Here is a 19,285-nt window from a genome sequence, read left to right as displayed (position 1 = left end):
GCCGCTTCCGGGGCCGCGGGTTGCCATGGCGCCGGGCGCTTCCGGGGCCGCGGGTTGCCATGGCGCCGGGCGCTTCCGGGGCCGCGGGTTGCCATGGCGCCGGGCGCTTCCGGCGCGCTGGGTTCGCGTTCCGGGTCGGTCCGGCGGGGGCCGCGGCCGCGCGGCGCCGTTCCGGGGTGGCGCCGCCGCCGCCGCTCCCGCCCGCCATGGCCTTCGCCGGCCGCCGCGACGCGCCCGAGCCGCCCGACTTCGCCATCCTCAAGCGGCTGGCGAGGGACCAGCTCATCTACCTGCTGGAGCAGGTCGGGGCGGCGGCGGCGCAGGGGTTGGGGACGGCCCGAGGGGGCGGTGGGCGCCGGCGGCCCGGCCTGGGCGGGGGTGTCGGGCCTGGGCGGGCAGCGGAGGCGGCGATCGGCCCCGGAGCGGGGAGGGGGGCGGTGGGGGCCGGCAGACGGGCCCGGTGGGCGGCGGACAGGCCTGGGGGGCACTGGGGGCCGGCAGACCGGCTCAGGAGGTAGCGGACGCGGCCGGGGGGCAGCGGATAGGCCTGGGGGGGGCGGTGGGGGCCGGCGGACGGGCCCGGGGGGTGGTGGGGGCCGGCGGGCAGGCCCGGGGGCGGTGGATAGGCCTGGGGGGGGCGGTGGGGGCCGGCGGACGGGCCCGGGGGGTGGTGGGGGCCGGCGGGCAGGCCTGGGGGGGGCGGTGGGGGCCGGCGGACGGGCCCGGGGGGTGGTGGGGGCCGGCGGGCAGGTCCGGGGGCGGCGGATAGGCCTGGGGGGGGCGGTGGGGGCCGGCGGACAGGCCCAGGGGGAGGTGGGGGCAGCTGCTGGCCCCCACCCATGCCCGCACACCCCCAGCTCCCCGGCAAGAAGGACCTGTTCATCGAGGCCGACCTGATGAGCCCCCTGGACCGCATCGCCAACGTCTCCATTCTCAAGGTACTGCAGCGGCCGCGGGCCGGCGGGCTCGGCGCCCCGGCCCTGCCCTGCTGACAGCCCGCGCTCTCCCTGCAGCAGCACGAGGTGGACAAGCTGTACAAAGTGGAGAACAGGCCCAGCACCAGCACCAGTGACCAGTGAGTCCTCCAGCACTGGGGGTACGGGTGCTGCCCCACACAGCCTTGGGCAGAGAGCAGCAGCACGTGCTGGTCCCGAGCATGGCTGCAGACCGGAGGGGTTGGCAGAGCAGGCAGGAGGAAGCAACGGTGATGGGTCTGGGTGCGGGGGCCTCTTCCACTCACCAGCTCCCCTGGATTTGCCTCCCCTGGACCAGAGGGGTCTCAGTGCAGAGATGCTGGTGAAGAAAAGGGGCCTGGGAAGGCAGGGCTGGGCACAGAGACTTTCCTGTCTCTCACTCCTCTCTGTCACTCTGTGCGAGCACAGGTTCTGCTTCCTCATCCGGCCACGGATCAAAACCATGAAGTACATTGCTGGTGAGTGTGAGGGGCCCTTCTGAGCAGTTGTCCGTCACCCGCTGTCAGTGGGTAGTACCTCGGCTCTGTGCTGAGATTCAGGGTACAGCTGCCTAGTGGGCTGTGCTGAGAAGGTCAGTAGTGATGTACAGGCATAGTGAGCATCCTGTGCTGCTGTGGACTGGGAGGTTAGGTGCTCTAGATTGCCAATACCAAGCAGGCTCGAGAAGGGCTTTCAGTGAGCCTGCACCCTCTGGAGATTGGCCCCACACCCAGGGTTTTGCTTTCTGCCTGGTGTGTTTCAGGTCCTGTGAGATCCGTGCACCCCAGACCTCTTCGTACAAGAGAAATTGTGCCAGTTTGGGTTGATGGACAGTTTCAGGTCTGGTTAACCCAAGTCTCTTGTCTGCAGATATTGTCAATGCTGATAAGATGGCAGGGAGGAGCCGGAAGTACAAGATTATCTTCAGCCCCCAGAAGGTCAGTCTGGCTGCTTTTTCCTACCAGTTACTGCCATCGGTTCCCAGTCCAGCCGTCATGCTTTCCAATCCCCTTACCAAAACTGAAAGTTCTTAGTTTTTTACCCATAACAGTTGAACTGAAACAAAATGTTGCACTGTCTGAGAATGAGATAGCCCATCCACTAGTAGGAGACCTTGGTCTGCACTCTGTGCAGGTGGTGGGGGAGCCTGGCTGGATGCTGAGGGTCTCTTCCTGTCTTGCAGTTTTACGCTTGCGAGATGGTGCTGGAGGAAGAGGGTGTCTTTGGTGGTGAGTGGGACTGGGGTGCCTGACCTCCATTCCTCCTGCCCCGACGGCTGGCTCACGGTAGCTCTGACATCGCAGAACCGTGGTGGTGGGATCCCATGTACTGGCGGGGCCCTGAGTGTGGCCAGGAAACAGCAGGGTCCCATGAGCCCAAGTGCCTGCCTGTGGGGAGGAGTGTGTGTGTCCCACCCAGCATCAGCATCTTCCAGGAAGGAGAGATGGTCCTGCCCTGCCTCAGTACAAAGCAGGGAAGCCCTCTGAAAGGCCTGATCTCTCTGCTGTCTGACCCTTCTGTTTAAGGGGCTGTCATAATTCTTGGGGCTGTTTCTGTTGAGCATTAGTTAACTGTTGGCTTTCTCTGTCCCAAACTCAGATGTGACCTGTGACGAATGGTCCTTCTACCTGCTCCCCCTGGACGATGACATCATCAGCATGGAGCTGCCTGAGTTCTTCCGTGACTACTTCTTGGTCAGTGGGACAGTTTTGCTGGGACGCCGCCTTGCGGGATCACAGCCTTTCCTTCATTCGTTTCTTGGGCCCAGGACAGAAGAGCTTTGTTCAGAGAGCTGATACATGGCATGTCTTGCTCAGTCCTCTCAGCCCTTCCAACAGGCCTTTGTTTGCTGTTCCAGCGGCCTCAGCCAGCTGCTCTGATGGGTTTTGATGCCTTTCCTTTTCCACGCACCTGTACACCAGCCCCTGTACTGGCCCCTCCTCTGGTCACTCAGACTTTGGGGAATCCCTGCATGTTTCTGTGTATTTCCTCCCTGGAAGCTAAGCCCTTGGCCTGCTCCATCCCCAGTCCAACTCCAGCCAAGTTCCCTCATGTACACAGATGCTTCCAAGCCAGCCTGCCCAGGCTTGTTCCCCAACATTCTTGTTGTCCCTGCAGGAAGGAGATCACCGCTGGATCAACTCTGTTGCTCGAGCCCTGCAGTTACTGAACTCCCTCTATGGGCCTTTCAGCAAGGCTTATGGGATTGGCAGGTGTGCCAAGGTAGTGACCATGCTGTAGAGTTCTGCCTGTGCTTGGGGGCAGGGCCTGTCTCTGGTCCCCATATGGGGTACAGTTTGCAGGGGACCAAAACCGATCAGCCGTGTAGCATCTGTGTAATCACAGAGGTCACAGTATACTTCTGCCTCTTCACGGACAGTTCTGGAGGTGTTCAGCATATCTGCAGGAGAGGTCTGTGTTGTCCCACATCTCCCAGCCAGTGCTGCATGTGCCCAGATTGTGTAGGGAGGAGCTGAGGCAGTGTCTGCTGCTTGTTGAGGTGTCTAGGAATGCCCTGTGCCCTGGCTGGGGGAAAGAGTTTGCACCTAGCTTCTTGGTGACTGTGATCTTGAGGCCTGCTGCATTCATTTTTCTCTAGAGGCTATCTTAGATCATGTTCTGGCTGGCATGCCCACAGCAGTGCATGGAAGGGCTGGTGCTGGGGCATGCTAGGCCCCTTAGTGGGTGCTTGGGACTGGTCTTTCAAAGGCCCTGATACACGTTCCCCTCACAGATGAGCTATGAGTTGTGGCGGGACCTGGAGGAGGAGAGTGAGGGCGACAGCCAGGGCAGGAAGCCTGAGATTGGCAACATCTTTCTCATGGACAGAGGTAGGGGGCTTGGCATGGTCGGCTGGAGAGAGAAGGGGCAGCAGGTTTGGGGCCTGGCAAGGAGGGAGCAGCGTGGGCCGGCAGCTCCGTCAGAGAAGGTTGCCCTGCTACGCAGTGCAAGGAGAGGATGTGCTGGCTCTGGCTATCATCAGGAGGCTTGGGGCAGCTGGAGGTGGTGGTGGTGGAAGCTATGCAGGGCAAGCCGGCTGCGGGCGGCAGAGACGATGGGTAGGGGTAGGTGTGAGGAGCAGGAGAGCAGCTTGCTGTGTGAAGACCGTGTGAAGACACGCCAATCCATGCATTGTGGTTCTCGTTGTAGACACAGACTACGTCACAGCGTTGTGCTCCCAGGTGGTATACGAGGGGCTGGTGGACGACACCTTCCGTATCAAGTGTGGTAGGTCACAGGAGGAGGTAAAGGGGCAGCAAAGGGCCCTGCAGAGTGTGTAGCGGGGGTCCTTCTGGGGTCTGTGCCTGGCGTTATGAGACCGAAGGCCTGCGTGTTACGGCAGGAGCTGTTGCCCATAGGGACAGTCGTCGTGCTGGATGCTGCTGGAAGTTGTCTGCAAGGGTAGCCCTCGGTCCGACCGAGCTGTTGGGCAGCTGTTGCCCATCCCCAGAGCCTTTTGCCGCCAGGTAGACATGTGCAGGGGTGTTGCTAGTGCTGGGGCAAGGCACCTCTTCATCCTTCTCTGCAGGGAGTGTGGATTTTGGGCCAGAGGTCACCTCTTCTGACAAGAGTATTAAGGTGCTGCTCAACTCCCAGGACAAGGTGAGTCCCGTTCAAATGCCTCAGTTGTAGTGGGTCCCTCCAGTGCTCCCTGCCCACCCGGCATTGGGAGGAGGCTGACTGGGGCCATCTGCTCCTGGAAGCCCTAAACAGGGAGCAGGGGAAGACCAGGTGCTGCTGGGCCTCAGGGGGCTGGTTGTGAGAGAATGGGTACAGAGACAGGAGAAATGTGATCGCCAGACAGCTCAGCATGTGTAATTGCCAGGGTGCCTGTCTGCTGAGGCTGTTTTGTGCCTTCCACTTGCTATTTTGGGGCCTGGAGGAGGAACTCTGTCTATCCTGGCAGGGATACCACCTCGTCTTGCTGTTGTTCAGGATGCTGATAAGCACTGGCTCTGAGTCCCGTTGTGCTTTGGCTGAGCTGTGACTGGTGTGGACCCTTCACTCAGCACAAGGGAGTGCGGGGCCCATGCTGCACTGTGACTGCTGTGGTATTCTCTGCGTAGGTCTTCAGCCAGATACGGAACGAGCATTTCTCCAGTGTGTTTGGCTTCCTGAGTCAAAAGTCACGTAACCTGCAGGCACAGTATGACGTGAGTGTAGGGCCTGCTTGGGCCATCACCTGAGCACGCGAGACTTCCCGCGCTGCTATCCCTCCATATCCAGGCACCTCCCCAGACGCTCTTTCTTCCACAGCGGCGCCGTGGGATGGACATCAAGCAGATGAAGAACTTTGTCTCCCAGGAGCTGAAGGGACTAAAGCAAGAGCATCGCCTGCTGAGTCTGCGTAGGAACCAGAGCTGGGGCAGTGGGGAGGGAGAGGCCTTGGGCTGCTGTACCTGGTACCTGGGCTCCAGGGAGGAAAGCAGGGGTGTCTCAAAGGCCCTGCTCATCCCCTGGAGGAGCAGATGTTCTGAGTAATGGACAGGGTTAGCAGAAGCTGTCAGTACGTGAAGATGTCTGTACTGGGGAGGGCCAAGCTGTATGAAGAGCCCGTATGCCTCCAAAGTGGTGATCTCTCTTGGCTATGCAGATATTGGTGCCTGTGAGTCCATCATGAAAAAGAAAACCAAGCAAGACTTTCAGGAGATGATCAAGACTGAACACTGTGAGTGTCCCACATTCTGTCCCTGTCCTCACTCCCCTGCCTGACCCACAACCTCACTAGCCCAAGGTCTGGGCTGCCCCACAGCCTAGGTGCTCCCCTGCACGACTGCAGTCCTTCGAGACTGTTTGTACTGGGGGGAGTTGTGAAGCCCTAGGCAGGGCCAAGCCGTGTTCTCACAGGGCCAGTGCACGGCGCAGTAGAAGGCGCAGCATCCCAAGGCCTCCCCTTTCCCTGGGGCTCAGGGAGGGGAGCTGAGGCCAGGCTCTACCTCACTTGGCTGCTGAGAGCTCTGGCTCTGGGGCTCTCTGTGCCCCTGTGCAGAGAAGCGTTGCCATGTCCCGTGGGGTGTTCAGCCCAGCCCTAGGGATGAAGTGACTCTGCCTCTTCTGCCCAACAGCTTTGCTGGAGGGTTTTGACATCCGCGAGAGCACCAGCTTCATAGAGGAGCACATTGACCGACAGGTGAGACTGTGCTGAGCTGGAGGGGCAGGCTGTTCCCACCACCCCACTCCAGTGTGGGGGCAAAGGAGGGGTCTGGGCAGGCTGCTTATGGTGCCTGTTCCCATGCAGGTGTCCCCCATTGAGAGCCTACGCTTGATGTGCCTGTTGTCCATCACTGAGAATGGTGAGGTGTCTGGGTGTGCTGGGCAGGGAGGGGCAGCACTGGGGGCCCTCTAGGTCTTGGTGCTGAGCTCTGCCTGTGGTGCTCCCCACAGGTCTCATCCCCAAAGACTACCGCTCCCTGAAAACCCAGTACCTGCAGGTGAGTGCGTCTGGGGGCCAAGCAGTCTCCCAGCAGAGCAATCGCTGGGTGGGCCAAGGCTTCCTCTCCCTGCATGCTCCTCACCTTGAGGCACTGGGCAGCAGCGCTCCCCAGAGACGCTCAGGCTACCTCTGTAGGGCAGCCTGGAGCAGAAGTGTTAACCCTGTCTCCCTGAGCTCAGCACAAGCCATGTGCTCTGCCCTCTCCTGCTCTCTCCCTGCTGGGTTGCTCTAAGCAGTCTCCGTAGCCTCCTGTACATCCCTGCTCACCGCTGGGGCTCGATGTTCATCCCACTGCCCCCTTTCCCAGAGCTACGGGCCTGAGCACTTGCTGACCTTCCACAACCTCAAGCGCATCGGGCTGCTGACTGAGCAGTCTCCTGGAGAGACCCTGACTGCTGTGGAGAGCAAAGTCAGCAAGCTGGTGACAGACCGAGCCGCAGGTGAGAGACAGGCTTCTCTCTGCCCCTCAAGTGCCCTGGAAGCCTGAGCTGTGGGGAAGCTCAGAGGGGGCAGACAGTCACAGAGACCTGGTGTTTCATGGTCTGTGTCCTGGAAGTACATGGCAAACCCAGATGCCCCAGGCATGGAGCACGTCCCCAGAGGTGGTGCCCCTGCTGTGCCCAGGGCTGCTACAAACAAGGCAACTGGCTCTTCCTCTGGGGGTGGCAGGACTGGGAAGCACTGCTGCCCCTTCTCTTCCAGAGCCAGGTGCTCTGCACCGTGCCTCACTCTACCCTGCCTGCAGCTAGGAGTCTCCAGCTCCTGCCCCTAGTAATGAATCCTAAGGCTCTGAGCCGTTTCTTCTTGCCTTGCTTTCCAGGAAAAATCACAGATGCGTTTAATTCTTTGGCCAGGAAGAGCAATTTTCGAGGCATAAGCAAGAAGCTGGGGTTGGTATGTCTTGAGGCTGCTGGCCTGCTGCTATGTCCACATATCCGCTGTTGGCAGAGGGGTCTGGTTGGTCTGTGACTGTGACTGTGCCTGGCTCTGAAAGCTCTGGGCTCCCCAAGACCTTGGCAGCCAGGGGCACGCTCGCTTCACAGGACAACCAGAGCTGCTTCTCCCCTTGACACCAGGGAGACTGCAGACTTTATGATATGCTGTGTCTCTGGGCTCCACCTACGCAGTGAAATGCCAGGTGCTCCAATCAAAGGATAACCCCTGTGCAAGCTGCCATGGCCTCGTATTGCATGCTGTGAATACTCTGGATCTGCTCTAAGAGCAATGCTGGGTGTCTGCCTGCTTGCAGGAGTTGTGTGGGATGTAGCTGCCTGATGCTGTGGGAGTGCACTGTGCCCTCTCGGTTCTGGGGCAGTGGAGAGGTGATGTCTGCAGTCTCTGGGACTCAGTCTGACGCGGAGCCCGCTGTGCCGTGTATTTGCCTGATCCTGGGCTGTTGGTGGCCAGGGAGGAGGGATAGGAGATGGAGACACAGGCGTGCTTTGAGTGTCTGTCTCTCCTCATCAACTTATGCATCTGATGTGGTAGGTGAAGCCCAGAGCGAGCAAACTGCTCCCGCACCCTGAGTAATATGCGTCTCTGCAGATTCCCCGGGTGGATGGAGAGTATGACCTGAAAATGCCACGGGATATGGCGTATGTTTTCAGTGGGGCCTACGTCCCCCTGAGCTGCAAGATCATTGAACAGGTGAGTCTGTCTGCCCTTGGGAAGACACTGCGAGTCCTCCCTGAGGAAAGTCCTACCTCCCTCGTGAGCCTTAGCCCAAGTGCCTCTGGTATCCTTGTAGGGGGTCTGAAGGACGATCCTCTGCCCAGGGCTGGGCCTGGAAGTGCTGCTCCAGTTCCCTGATGGAGAGGCATGGCAGTATTCATCTGCTTGTCTGGCGCCTTGCTTCTGGGCCAGCAAGTAGCCCGGGGTCTGACTCCTGAGATATGCCTAGTGTAGTTGTTGCGCGTTGCTCTTCAGTGCCCTAGCCAGCATCCCCCTGTCCATCTCCTTTTAGGTGCTGGAGCGCAAAAGTTGGCTGGGCCTGGAGGAAGTTGTGCGACTGCTCAATGGCAATGAGTTTTCTGTTACAGGTAATGCCAGCGCTTGGGGCTCCTGGGGCGGGCAGGCCTCAGGCTGGTCAGGTTAACGACGCTCTGCTCCTTCCAGAGAGTGCTGTGGAGGACAGTCCTGCCTGGGAGTCTCAGCGCATCATCCTCGCGGTCTTCTTAGGAGGCTGCACCTTCTCTGAAATCGCTGCTCTTCGCTTCTTGGGGAAGGAGAAAGGTATGGGCCACGGTGGGGCTGCTGCCTTCTGCCACTGGAGCGCTGGAAAGGGGGCCCTGCATCGGGGCAGGGAGCATACAAGAGCAGATGCTGCCTCCCATCATGTTAAGAAGGACTCGCTGCGATCACACTGGATAAATCTGAGCAGTTAATGATACGTCGAATCAGCAATGGTTAAAACGTAAACCTCTCTTATTCTCTTGTGCTAAATCTGTAACCTACTAATTTCCTGAGGAGAAACGGGCCGGAGGGGGGGGAGGTTAAAATCATGGGCTGTCTCCCAGCCCCCTGTAACGGGGAACAGGCAGCCCCCGAGCTGGTGTCGACCCAGAGAGAGCGAGCATGTATCGGGGAAGCAGGCGGTCACACTGCCCGCTCCGTGCTGGGGCTCTGACTTTCGGCTCCTGCCTGCTGGGGACCGCTGCAGCCCCGTGTAGCACTGGGGGGCTGGCTGCAGACTTGCAGCGTTTCTTCCCTTTCAGGGTACAAGTTCATCTTCCTGACAACGGCCATTACGAACAGCGCGCGGATGCTGGAGGCCATGATCGAGACAAAGGCCTGAGGCTGAGCCGGGTCGCCGGGGGACGAGGAGGGAAGGCTTGTGCTGAGAGGAGTGGACTGGGCAGTGCCTGGCCGGCGGAGCATGCTGGGGGGGCTGGGGGGCGGCTGCCGGCTGCAGCCCTGCCAGTGTAAATAAACCGCGCTTGTGTGCGTGCCTCCAGCTTGGCTTGGCTCTGCGGCGGAGCTGCCGGGCTGGGGGGGCCAGGACAGGCCCCAGCCCTGGGGGCGGCAGGATGTGGGGGGCCGGACCCTGGGGGTAGTCTGGAAGCGGGGGGTGCCCCTTGGTGTGTGGGAGGGGTCTGGTCCCAGTGGGTACCATGTCCTGTGTGGGGCTGGACTGAGGAGGGGGGTTTCTGCAGGGGGGAGATGGAGACCGTCTCCTGGCTGGGGCTGGGGGGGGGGGGGTCTTGTCCCAGGGCAGGGAAATGGGTCTGTGCCCGTGGGGGATGGGGTGGGGGGGTCCTGCCCCGAGGGGAGGATAGGGGGCTGTGCCCAGGGGAGGTGTGTGGGGGGTCCTATTTGAGGGGGAGATGAGGCTGTGCTTGGGGGCTGGGGGGGTCCTACCTGGGGGGGGAGAGATGGGGCTGTGCCTGAGGGGACTGGGATCCTGTCCCAGGGTGGGGAAATGGGGCTGTGCCTGGGGGGATGGGGGGGGTCCTACCAGGGGGGGATGGGGCTGTGCCCGTGGGGTGCTAGGGAGGGGTCTTGCCCGGGGCGGGGGGGGCAAGATGAGGCTGTGCCCGTGGGGGTTGGGGGGGGGGGTCCTGCCCGGGGGGGGGGGGAAGATGAGGCTGTGCCCGTGGGGGGCTGAGGGGGGGGGTCCTGCCCGGGGGGGGGGGAAGATGAGGCTGTGCCCGTGGGGGTTGGGGGGGGTCCTGCCCGGGGTGGGGAAGATGAGGCTGTGCCCGTGGGGGTTTGGGGGGGGTCCTGCCCGGGGGGGGGGAAGATGAGGCTGTGCCCGTGGGGGGCTGGGGGGGGGGTCCTGCCCCGGGGGGGGGGGAAGATGAGGCTGTGCCCGTGGGGGGCTGGGGGGGGGGTCCTGCCCGGGGGGGGGGAAGATGAGGCTGTGCCCGTGGGGGTTGGGGGGGGTCCTGCCCGGGGTGGGGAAGATGAGGCTGTGCCCGTGGGGGTTTGGGGGGGGTCCTGCCCGGGGGGGGGGAAGATGAGGCTGTGCCCGTGGGGGGCTGAGGGGGGGGGTCCTGCCCCGGGGGGGGGGGAAGATGAGGCTGTGCCCGTGGGGGGCTGGGGGGGGGGTCCTGCCCGGGGGGGGGGGAAGATGAGGCTGTGCCCGTGGGGGGCTGGGGGGGGGGTCCTGCCCCGGGGGGGGGGAAGATGAGGCTGTGCCCGTGGGGGGCTGGGGGGGGGGAAGATGAGGCTGTGCCCGTGGGGGTTGGGGGGGGTCCTGCCCGGGGGGGGGGGAAGATGAGGCTGTGCCCGTGGGGGGCTGGGGGGGGGTCCTGCCCGGGGGGGGGGGAAGATGAGGCTGTGCCCGTGGGGGGCTGAGGGGGGGTCCTGCCCCGGGGGGGGGGGGTCGCCCCTGGCAGAGCGCATGCGCGCCGCTGCCGCCGCGGCCTCGCCCAGGGAGGGGCAGGCTGCAGTGCGCAGACGCTCTGTGGCGCGCCGGCATGACGTCATGTGGTTGTTGTCCTACTCTGGGCGCGCGCCCAGCGCCCCGCGGCGGAGCGCGGTTACGTATCGCTCGGCAGGGCTCTCCGCCTTGCTGATTGGGTGAAAGCCCACGAAGCCTTTCGCTGCCATTGGCCGGCGCCTGGCTTGGGGCGGGAACGGCCGCGACGGTGGCCGGCTGAGTGACAGAGCTAGAGGAAAAGCGGATTCGCCTTTGGGGCGCGGCTGGGGCGGGGCCCGAGTGGCGGTTGTAGGCGGGGCCCCCCGTGACGCACTCGAGCCCGGCAGCCAATGAGCGTCGCTGGGAGGCGAGTTTGAATCGTCAGTGCCGGAGCGGGGCCGTGAGGAGCGGAGCGGCCGCGATGAGGAAGAGGTGCGGGGCCGGGGCCGGGGCCGGGGCCGGGGCCAGAGGGGCTGGGGGGACCGGGACCGGGACTGGGAGAGCCGGGGCCTGAGGGGCTCGGGGGGCCGGGGCCTGAGGGGTCGGGGAGCCGGTGACGGTGCTGGGGCCGGGTCGGCTGATGCCCGCCGGGCTCCGGTGCCCGCAGCGAGGCGCTGGCGGCCGAGGCCGTGTCCTGCCTGAACCGGGCCCTGGCGGCGCTGCGGGACATCTGGGAGGAGATCGGCATCCCCGAGGAGCAGCGCCTGGAGCGCACCGACGCCGTCAAGAAGCACGTCAAGGTGAGGGGCCGCGGCTGGGCCGGGCCGGGGGGGCCCGTCCTGTTCCTCGTGCCCGGGCCCCTGGTCGGTCTGAGCAGGGGGGGCCCTGGCCCGTCGGTGAGCCCCGTGCCCCTTCCCTCGCTGCTGGGGCCGCAGCAGCGGGCGCCCTCGAGCTGCCCCTCTGGGGCTGGAGCTGCTCAGGAGGGCTGCTGGAAGGTCTAGCAGGAGCGCTCGGAGGCCTTTGCTTGTGCCAGCAGTACCCTGGGATGTCACTGCACCTCTGCCCTGGCCCTGAGCCGCCTCGTCCTCCTGGGTGCTCACCCCTGCCTGCTGCTGCCTCTGCTCTTCCTTTGCTTGACTCCCAGTGGTAGTTCTTCAGCTGTGGTTTGCTGAGTGTGCCCAGTCCCTGTGTGTTCCCCTCTCTCTCCCCATCCCCCCGGCCCGCCTCTCTGACCAACCCTGTGCTGTAGAGCCTCCTGGACATGATGGTCGCAGAGGAGGAGAACCTGAAGGAGCGTCTCTTGAAGAGCATTGCCTTGCGTCGGAAGGAGCTTGACACCCTTTGTAGGGAGCTCCATCTGGACCCCTTTGAGGTAAGGTGTTGCCTCGCTCCTAGGATCTTGTTGGCAGCAGACTTCTACTGCCTGGCTTCTGCCCAGGTGCCTCAGTGAGGCCTGAGCTCACAGAGCAAATTCCTGTTCAAAGCTGTTCTCCCTGAGGCTTGCTAGAGCCAAAGGCCTTGTGGCTTCTTGCGGGGCGGGTGTTGGGAGATGGTTGCAAGGTCAGGTATCTTGCAGCATCTTGTTTTGTATGTGTTGCTGGATTTGCACCTGCCTTGGGAGCACGTTGTTCAAAATCAGGGCTTGCCTCTTAGCCCTTCATTTAAGAAGCCCCAGCTATGTGCTTTGAGCCTGCGAGAGCTAAGGAACAGAGTGCTGATTTTTGGACCCTTCTAGGCAGAGGAGGAAAGTACCATTCTGCAGCTGGAGAAGGATTTGCGCACCCGTGTGGAAGTGATGTTAAAGCAGAAGAGGGACAGGAAGCAGGAGCTGAAAACCTTGCAAGAACAAGACCGAGACCTGTGCGACATTCTTTGCACCAGTCCATTCTGTATTGACAGCAATGCCGTGCCCAGCCTGGAGGAGCTGGATCGTTATAGGCGCCACTTGGCCTCCCTGACTGCTGAGAAGGTAGGTGAAGAGGGGCCGAGGCTGTCCCTGAAGGTGTCCTGGCAGAGTGCTCTCTGGTTCCTAATGCCGCTCATCTCCTCCAGGAGCAAAGGCGAGAAGAGTTTGTCAGCACCAAGCGGCAAATCATCCTTTGCATGGAGGAGCTGGACCACACTCCAGACACCAGCTTTGAGCGGGATGTGGTGTGCGAGGATGAAGAAACCTTCTGTTTGTCCACAGACAACATTGCTGCCCTCCAGAATCTGCTTCAGCAGGTGTGTGGGCGCTCTGAGGCAGTGTTACCTGCTGTGACTTATAGGGCTGTGGAGGTTGTCAGTGGATTCTGGCAGCAGTTAGCAGCACCCATAACGCAAAGTGCAAAACATAACTGTTCTGTTTTCAGTAAGCTTATGTGTTAGAGGGTCCTTATAGCAGCTTTTGCAAGGGGATCTTGCAACATGAGCAAGTGGCTCTGCTGGTCACAGTGGAGCAAACAGCCTACTTGTGTCCCTCAGGACTGGGCTGCCCTTATGCTGACTCTGTGCTTTCCCTGCTGTAGCTGGAAGCCCGACGATCCCTAAATGAAGCTATGTGCGCAGAACTGCGCTCCAGAATTGTTGCCCTTTGGGAAAGGCTGCAGATTCCTGTGGAGGAGAGAGAAGCTTTTGCAGTGCATATGACCGGATCTAGAGCCAAAACCAGGAAAGCTGTAAGGAATATTCTATGCCCTTTGGAGGGGGGTGGCAGGGGAGCAGCAGCTCTGAGCTCAAATTTGTTTCCTCAGCCAGAGTGGAGGAATAGCTTGCAGTAGTCAAGTGTAACGTGAACAGGCTAAATCCTGCCGTCACAGGTGGAGGAGCTGGGAGTTGGTGCTGGTGAATGGCTCGCATTAGAAAGTGGCTTATGCAGAAGGCAAATCCTGTTCTGCTCATGCTGACTTCTCCGAATCTGTGCTCCGTTCTTGTTGGCAGCTGCAGTTGGAAGTGGACCGTCTGGAGGAGCTGAAGCTGCAGAACATGAAGTCTGTGATTCAGGCAATCAGGGCAGAGCTGGCTGACTACTGGGACAAATGCTTCTATAGCCAGGAGCAGAGAGATGTCTTCAGCCCCTATTATGATGGTGTGTGCTGACTCTTCTTGTTTGTTGTCCTCCGCTTTGGGAGGCGCGGGTTGTCTGTCAGCAGGCCAGCTGCCAAAGGGGACTGCTCTGCTGCTTGCAGAGGGGTGGCAATCCTGGTTGCCTCTCTGTGAATACGCTATTGTATCTCTCCAGAGGACTACACGGAGACCCTGCTCCAGCTGCATGATGCTGAGGTGGGGAAGGTGAAGTGTTACTACGAGACGCACAAGGATCTGTTTGAGGCTGTCCAAAAATGGGAGGAAAACTGGAAGCTGTTTCTGGAGCTTGAGGTATCACCTAGGCAGGAATGCGTTCTGCCTCTCACTCAAGTTGAGCGCTAGGTGACGAAGGTGTGCACGCTTCCACCCAAGTGTGAAGTGCTGCTGGGAAAGACCAGGAAGGCACTATGAAACCATAGTGGGTTGGCAAGGGAATGGGGCGCTGTCCTGGAGCGCTGGTGTGATCTGTGATGAGCTTGCCGTGCAGGGGCCGATCACGGAAGTGATGACTTCCTCCAGGTCTTATATGCTAATAGGGTGTATGTTGGGCTATGAGGCTGGACTGTGCGCTTGGTTCTCTCCTGACCTCCCTTCTGTGTGCTAGAGGAAAGCAACCGACCCCAGTCGCTTCGCCAACCGTGGGGGGAACCTGCTGAAAGAAGAGAAGCAGCGAGCAAAACTGCAGAAGACTCTTTCCAAGGTAGGCTCAGCCCTGGAGAGGGGGAAGCTGTGGTCCCTGATAGGACTACCTAATGGTGACAAAGGAGAAGCACAGCGCTTAGGGCTGGTAGGGATATCTCTGGCTGTGGAGATGCTCGTGTTCAGGAGGGTGGCATCTCTGAGGGGCTCTGGCAGCAGCTCTGTCACACACTGCCCTTGTGTCCTGATCCAGCTGCAGGAAGAGCTGGAGAGCAGAGTCCAGGCCTGGGAGCAGGAGCGTGAGGAGGCCTTCCTGGTGAAGGGACAGCAGTTCATGGAGTATGTGACAGAGCAGTGGCAGCTGTATCGCCTGGAGAAAGAGAAGGAGAAGCAGGAGAGGGTGAGTGCCAAGCTGATCATGCTGCCTCCTGGCCTCGGGGAGCCTTCTGCCTCAACCCCACACCAGAGTGGCCTAGGTCCGAGTGAGTGGGGAGAAGGGCCCCAGTTGCAGGTTCCTCATCAGCTGCTGCCAGGAGCTCTCTAAGGAGGAGCGTGGCATCTTCTCACTCTCTACCCATAAATGGCTCCGTATGCAGTGGCCTTTCTTAGCCAGTGAGATTAGTTTCCATTGCTGTTGATGTGTGTGTTGAGCCCCTTTCCTGGCCCCAGCTGTGCCAGGACCGCATTTTGGTTCTTGATATCCACAAATCTCCAGTGAAATGCGTGTACTTAATTGTACCACCGGCTGGCTGCTAGCAGAGGCCTTCTCCTGGTATCGAGCGGCAAATGGGCGCTTCGGTAGTGTGTGGCTGGCTCTGTGCTGGTCGTGTGTCCTGGTTTGTAAGTGCGGTTCTCTCGTGCAGCACCTGAAGAAAAGCCGCCAGATTGAGGCAGAGATGATGTATGGAAGTGCCCCACAGACACCCATCAAGCGTCGGGTGCTTGGCCCCCACATGCCTGGCAAAGTAAGGAAGGTAAATTGTCTATATTGAGCAGCACAGACAGGCTGAGCCCTTAGTGCTTGGCCAGGACCCCGCTAGGAATTGGGCAGTGCTGTTGCTGGGCAGCACTCTAAGGAAAACGGTGCTCAGAGCTGTTCCTTGTCTCATTTCTGCCCGTCTTGCATGCAGACGTGCAGGGAGGATTCAGGGCCACTGAGGGCAGTGTAATGGAAGCAGGGATAGGAACTGGGCTATGGACACCTCTGGTCTCTGTGGGGACAACTAGACTTGCCACACTGATGTGGTGTTCTGGGGCCCAGCTGCATGTTCTTGAAGGCTCTGTGCAGCAAGTACTTCCACCTTAGCGTCCTCGGTGTGGCACAGCCAGGGGCTTCCCTCCTACGTTGTTTGTGCTCTGCTTTCCCCTCAGCTCAATGGCACTTCCATCTCCAGCGCAACACCCAACAGCACGGTCCGTTCAGCTTTTGGGGGAACTCTCTACCACTCGCCGACGTCTCGGCTACCGCCCTCTGGAGGGAAGGTGAGGAGCTCTGCCTGGGGAGCCCCTGCCCACCAGGCTGGGTTGGGGAGGAGACGGGTGAGCCGGGATGCAGAACGGCACAATGGGCAGAGCTCTGCTCTTTCTCCTATCTCACCTGCCAGATTCCTGGGATGCAAAAGCCACTTTGTCAACAACCTGCTGTGCTGGGCTGCCCTGTTGCTTGCAGGATGTTTCTGGGACCGGCCCTGTCAGGGAGGAAGGGAGAGTAATAGCTGAATTTGGGAAAACTCCCTCCAGCTCTGACTTCTAGTTTACTTCTGTTCCTCTGTGCCAAGTCTGCAGCTTAGGGAGGCCTCCAAAATGCAAGTGTGGTACCACATGTATCCTGGATCAAAACTGGGCCCTAGCCTATGGAGGGAGTTGTGGAGCTTGAAACTACAGCAGAGAGCAATAGAAAGTGAAGGTAGCATAGCTCTCCTAGTTCTGTTTGATTTGCGCGCCCGGTCTAACCCGTGCTTGTTTCCATAGTTTGGCCAGGCTGCTCAGACTCCCAGCCGCGTGGCTACGAAACCTCCTCGGCCAGGACGCAAGGAGCGGAACAAGGAGAACGTGTCCCAGCTGAACGGAACCACCCTGAGCGGTGGGTGCACCCCCACAGCCCCTGCCCAGCGTAACTACAGCGTTAATTCTGTTGCCAGCACCTATTCTGAGTTTGCGGTAATTGACCTCTTCTAAAAACACCTCCCCCTCACTGGGCAGCACAAAAAGGGCATGCTCCCCCTTCCTTCCAGAGCACCCCAAAGGGCTACAGCTGTGCACAGGGCTCCTGGTGTCCCTGCGCAGAACAGCTGCTCCCGGCAGCACCAATGGCACCAGATCTCTTGTCTCCTCATCAAGAACTTAGCAATGAGGCTGATGACTGAGGCCAAGCAAGCGCTGCTCGTGTCACATGAAGGTCCTGAGCAGTCCAGTGGGATATAGACATAAGCAAAAGAGAACGAATGCTCCTGTCTGGGGCCTCTCCCAGTGCCATACCTAGATGGAGGGGTTGGCACTAGATGGAGGTCGTTAGTGGTCTCTGCCCTTCCATTAGAACTGGCCAAGCCAAGGCTCTGATGTTTTTTTGACGGTAGAAAGTCACAAGCATTCCTTCTGCATGGCAGTTAAAGCTTATGCATGCAGTGCAGTGTGTGTCTAGGGCTTGCTGAGGATTTCCAGGCAGCCAGGCTTGATCCCGCACTCGTGGACACCTCTAAGGAGCAAGACTGCCGGTTTGTGAGCCCGACACGCTCTGCTCCTCTGGAGGCAGATTCCTTCTGAACATTCCCTTCCCTTAGTGTTAAGGCATGGCTGTCCTTGCGCTCACATGTTGCGTGTCCTGTAGCTCTAGGGCCTGCTTATTAGCTTTCTTGGTCCTCTAACAGAGGCCAAATCTGCCCTTCAGAGCTCTACAGTGTGAGCTTGGCCTCCTCTGAGCCAGAACGTGTTTCCCAGGCTGGTGCCAGAAAGCTGCCAGCTGCAGAAGGGAGGGATGTGGTTCTCACCATAGGGCTGTTTGGGCAACAGGTACTCTGCCTCTGGGAGGCTTAAGGGTTCTGACTCCCCTCTCCTGGCTATTCCATGCCACCACTTCCTTGCCCTCTCCTGAAGCAACAGCAGGTGGGAGCATAAACGAACCAGCAGGAGCAGCTCGGCTGCCCTCCTTGGCCTGGAACAGCTGCAGCTTCCCCACCAAGCTCTGAAGCAATGGCTCTCTCCTTGTTGCTATTGGCACAGCTGCCCTCAGTCACTTCATCGCCATCTTCCACTTCTTGTTTTCACAGCGCGAACTTTCAAAGGCTTCCAGGTGTGACACTAGCTCCCGCATCCTGAACTCCACCACCACTACCAACACCTACTGCTGAGGCATTACCTGTGCAAGGTTCCAGCTGTCTGTAGTCGTAGTGAGTCGCTGTTCTGGCAGAGTGCAGTCACAGCTGTCTGTGTCTGGACCCAAAGCACGCAGTGCTGTAGGCCTAACTTTTAGCTAGGTCCCAGCTGTTACTCTGCAAGCCTGGCTTCCTGTGGGTTTGGGGGAATGTAGCTACCTGCCAGGATAGGGTATGAAAGGGACACTTGTTTTTAAAAACTGCTTTTATTTTTTTCAACTATTTGAGATTAAAGTTTTGAGTACACTGTCTTGTTGGGGTAGCACAGCAGTGGGTGCTGGCTTCTGCTGCAGAGGGACCTTCTGCAGCCTACCTGGGGCTGGGGTGTTGGTGCTAGGTCACGAGGGCTCTGCCTTTCTGATCATGCTGTGGGACAGATGGCACCTCTTTTGGGGAGACTTGGCCTCAGAGTCTCTCATCCCAGTTCTTTTCTCCATGTTTCTGTAGTTGTTTTCCATCACGATCTTCCCAAGGGCACAGCAGGCCTGTTTGTAACAGGGACTTATGTTAGCTAAGATTTCTTTAGCGGGCTGTGCCCAGCTTGCTGGTAGGTGCGCGATAGGCTCGCCCTGTGCTGCAGGCTGGACTCAGGGCTGAGTGTCAAACAGCTTCCCCCTGTGCTCCCCAGCTCTGAACCTGGGGTCCCCAGGAGGGAACAGCAGCACACGCCACTGAAAACAAGCCTCAATGCTGTCCTGCGGGGGCCGTGCTGCCCTTTTGCGCTCAGAAAGAGCAGAGGGAGCTGTGTGGTATCCGCTAGCCCCCAGCTCTGGATGCAGCAGAGCTAGTGGAGGGGGTCGCCCGAGCTCCTGTTGCTAGCGAAGAGTCGAGTTGCAGTGGGACAAGGACGACTTCACCCCTGCAAAGGGGCAGCTTGTTACGGCTCCCACACGTGCTCCGCGCCACCCAGGGCTCCTAGCTGCCCTCCTTCCCTCCAGCGAGGATCAGCAAGCCTCGTGCTTCTGTGGTCCTACACGTGGCACTGGGCATAGCTGGTGGCAGCCTGTTTGCACCTTTGTTAATGAAGCTCTGTATGTATGTTTGTCTGTCCCTGATCATCATGACTAATTTGCACCTTGTTATCACTACAGTCCCCCACTGCTGTTATTTATTCCCTGGCTTTTGTCCCTTTGCTCTGTAACTCTGTATATACTGTTTATGGGAATAATGCATATCTGTGTATATAGCCAGTGCTGTTGGTGTCGGTATGTTGGGGTGCCCACAGGCTGCGTGGGGGTGGCCCTGTGTGTCCTGGGAGGGGGAGAGGAGCAAGGGTGGCTCTCTTCAGCCTGCATGCATTAAACCTGGCCTGTTCCCAGAGCTGCCAGGAAGACTGGAACAGCCCTCTATGCAACATGAAGCATTACCGCAGCTGTGTTATGAAAAAGGAGATGTAATAAATAAACTCGGTCCTTCCCTGTTCAGCGCAGCAACCCCCTTCGAGTGTGTGAGTTCAGTTCAGTGCGGTGTCAGACCCGGCTGTGTCATCTCTCTCTGTGAAGGCTGTTCAGCCTCACAGAGA

The 19,285-nt window shown here is 59.9% G+C and overlaps 2 protein-coding genes across 9 annotated transcripts; both read left to right on the top strand.

The window, feature by feature from the left end:
- The first annotated feature begins 117 nt into the window (after window positions 1-117).
- Window positions 118-9,345, top strand: VPS33B (VPS33B late endosome and lysosome associated). 5 transcript variants are annotated; one of them, XM_068958414.1, is made up of 23 exons: window positions 118-302; window positions 858-938; window positions 1,014-1,075; window positions 1,383-1,432; window positions 1,824-1,891; window positions 2,137-2,182; window positions 2,553-2,647; window positions 3,072-3,176; window positions 3,688-3,784; window positions 4,104-4,181; window positions 4,483-4,556; window positions 5,021-5,107; window positions 5,211-5,301; window positions 5,548-5,622; window positions 6,020-6,084; window positions 6,193-6,247; window positions 6,339-6,385; window positions 6,695-6,827; window positions 7,208-7,281; window positions 7,933-8,034; window positions 8,351-8,426; window positions 8,503-8,619; window positions 9,102-9,345. In XM_068958414.1, the coding sequence occupies exons 1-23, from the start codon at window positions 207-209 to the stop codon at window positions 9,179-9,181; spliced, it is 1,854 nt and encodes a 617-aa protein (XP_068814515.1). In that variant the 5' UTR covers window positions 118-206; the 3' UTR covers window positions 9,182-9,345. The 5 variants fall into 5 exon arrangements, 3 of the variants coding, with proteins under 3 accessions (XP_068814515.1, XP_068814516.1, XP_068814518.1); XR_011143732.1 differs by having other exon boundaries at window positions 154-302; window positions 7,208-7,277; window positions 9,102-9,341; XM_068958417.1 differs by lacking the exon at window positions 1,383-1,432 and having other exon boundaries at window positions 201-302; window positions 1,014-1,096; window positions 1,794-1,891; window positions 9,102-9,341.
- Window positions 9,346-10,829: 1,484 nt separating this feature from the next.
- Window positions 10,830-19,192, top strand: PRC1 (protein regulator of cytokinesis 1). Of its 4 annotated transcripts, none has more exons than XM_068958419.1 (14): window positions 10,830-11,179; window positions 11,355-11,487; window positions 11,937-12,059; window positions 12,423-12,656; window positions 12,740-12,910; window positions 13,195-13,344; window positions 13,607-13,754; window positions 13,908-14,044; window positions 14,358-14,453; window positions 14,646-14,792; window positions 15,256-15,357; window positions 15,764-15,874; window positions 16,364-16,552; window positions 17,659-18,949. In XM_068958419.1, the coding sequence occupies exons 1-14, from the start codon at window positions 11,169-11,171 to the stop codon at window positions 17,737-17,739; spliced, it is 1,833 nt and encodes a 610-aa protein (XP_068814520.1). In that variant the 5' UTR covers window positions 10,830-11,168; the 3' UTR covers window positions 17,740-18,949. The 4 variants fall into 4 exon arrangements, with proteins under 4 accessions (XP_068814520.1, XP_068814522.1, XP_068814521.1 ...); XM_068958421.1 differs by having other exon boundaries at window positions 11,022-11,179; window positions 16,364-16,475; window positions 17,659-19,192; XM_068958420.1 differs by having other exon boundaries at window positions 11,022-11,179; window positions 15,256-15,366; window positions 16,364-16,475; window positions 17,659-19,192.
- The last annotated feature ends 93 nt before the right edge of the window (window positions 19,193-19,285 follow it).

Source organism: Struthio camelus, chromosome 12 (assembly GCF_040807025.1).
Source record: "Struthio camelus isolate bStrCam1 chromosome 12, bStrCam1.hap1, whole genome shotgun sequence".
Classification (NCBI taxonomy): Eukaryota; Metazoa; Chordata; class Aves; order Struthioniformes; family Struthionidae; genus Struthio; species Struthio camelus.
This window is presented reverse-complemented; position numbering and strand designations above follow the sequence as displayed.

Bases quoted from the DNA above. Each gene is read 5' to 3' on its own strand.
- PRC1 (XM_068958418.1), top strand. The intron at 12,060-12,422 runs GTAAGGTGTTGC...GGACCCTTCTAG, and splicing joins TCCATCTGGACCCCTTTGAG to GCAGAGGAGGAAAGTACCAT. The intron at 12,911-13,194 runs GTGTGTGGGCGC...TCCCTGCTGTAG, and splicing joins TCCAGAATCTGCTTCAGCAG to CTGGAAGCCCGACGATCCCT.
- VPS33B (XM_068958414.1), top strand. From the start codon at position 207: ATGGCCTTCGCCGGCCGCCGCGACGCGCCCGAGCCGCCCGACTTCGCC. The intron at 4,182-4,482 runs GTAGGTCACAGG...CCTTCTCTGCAG, and splicing joins CACCTTCCGTATCAAGTGTG to GGAGTGTGGATTTTGGGCCA. The intron at 5,302-5,547 runs GTAGGAACCAGA...TTGGCTATGCAG, and splicing joins GCATCGCCTGCTGAGTCTGC to ATATTGGTGCCTGTGAGTCC.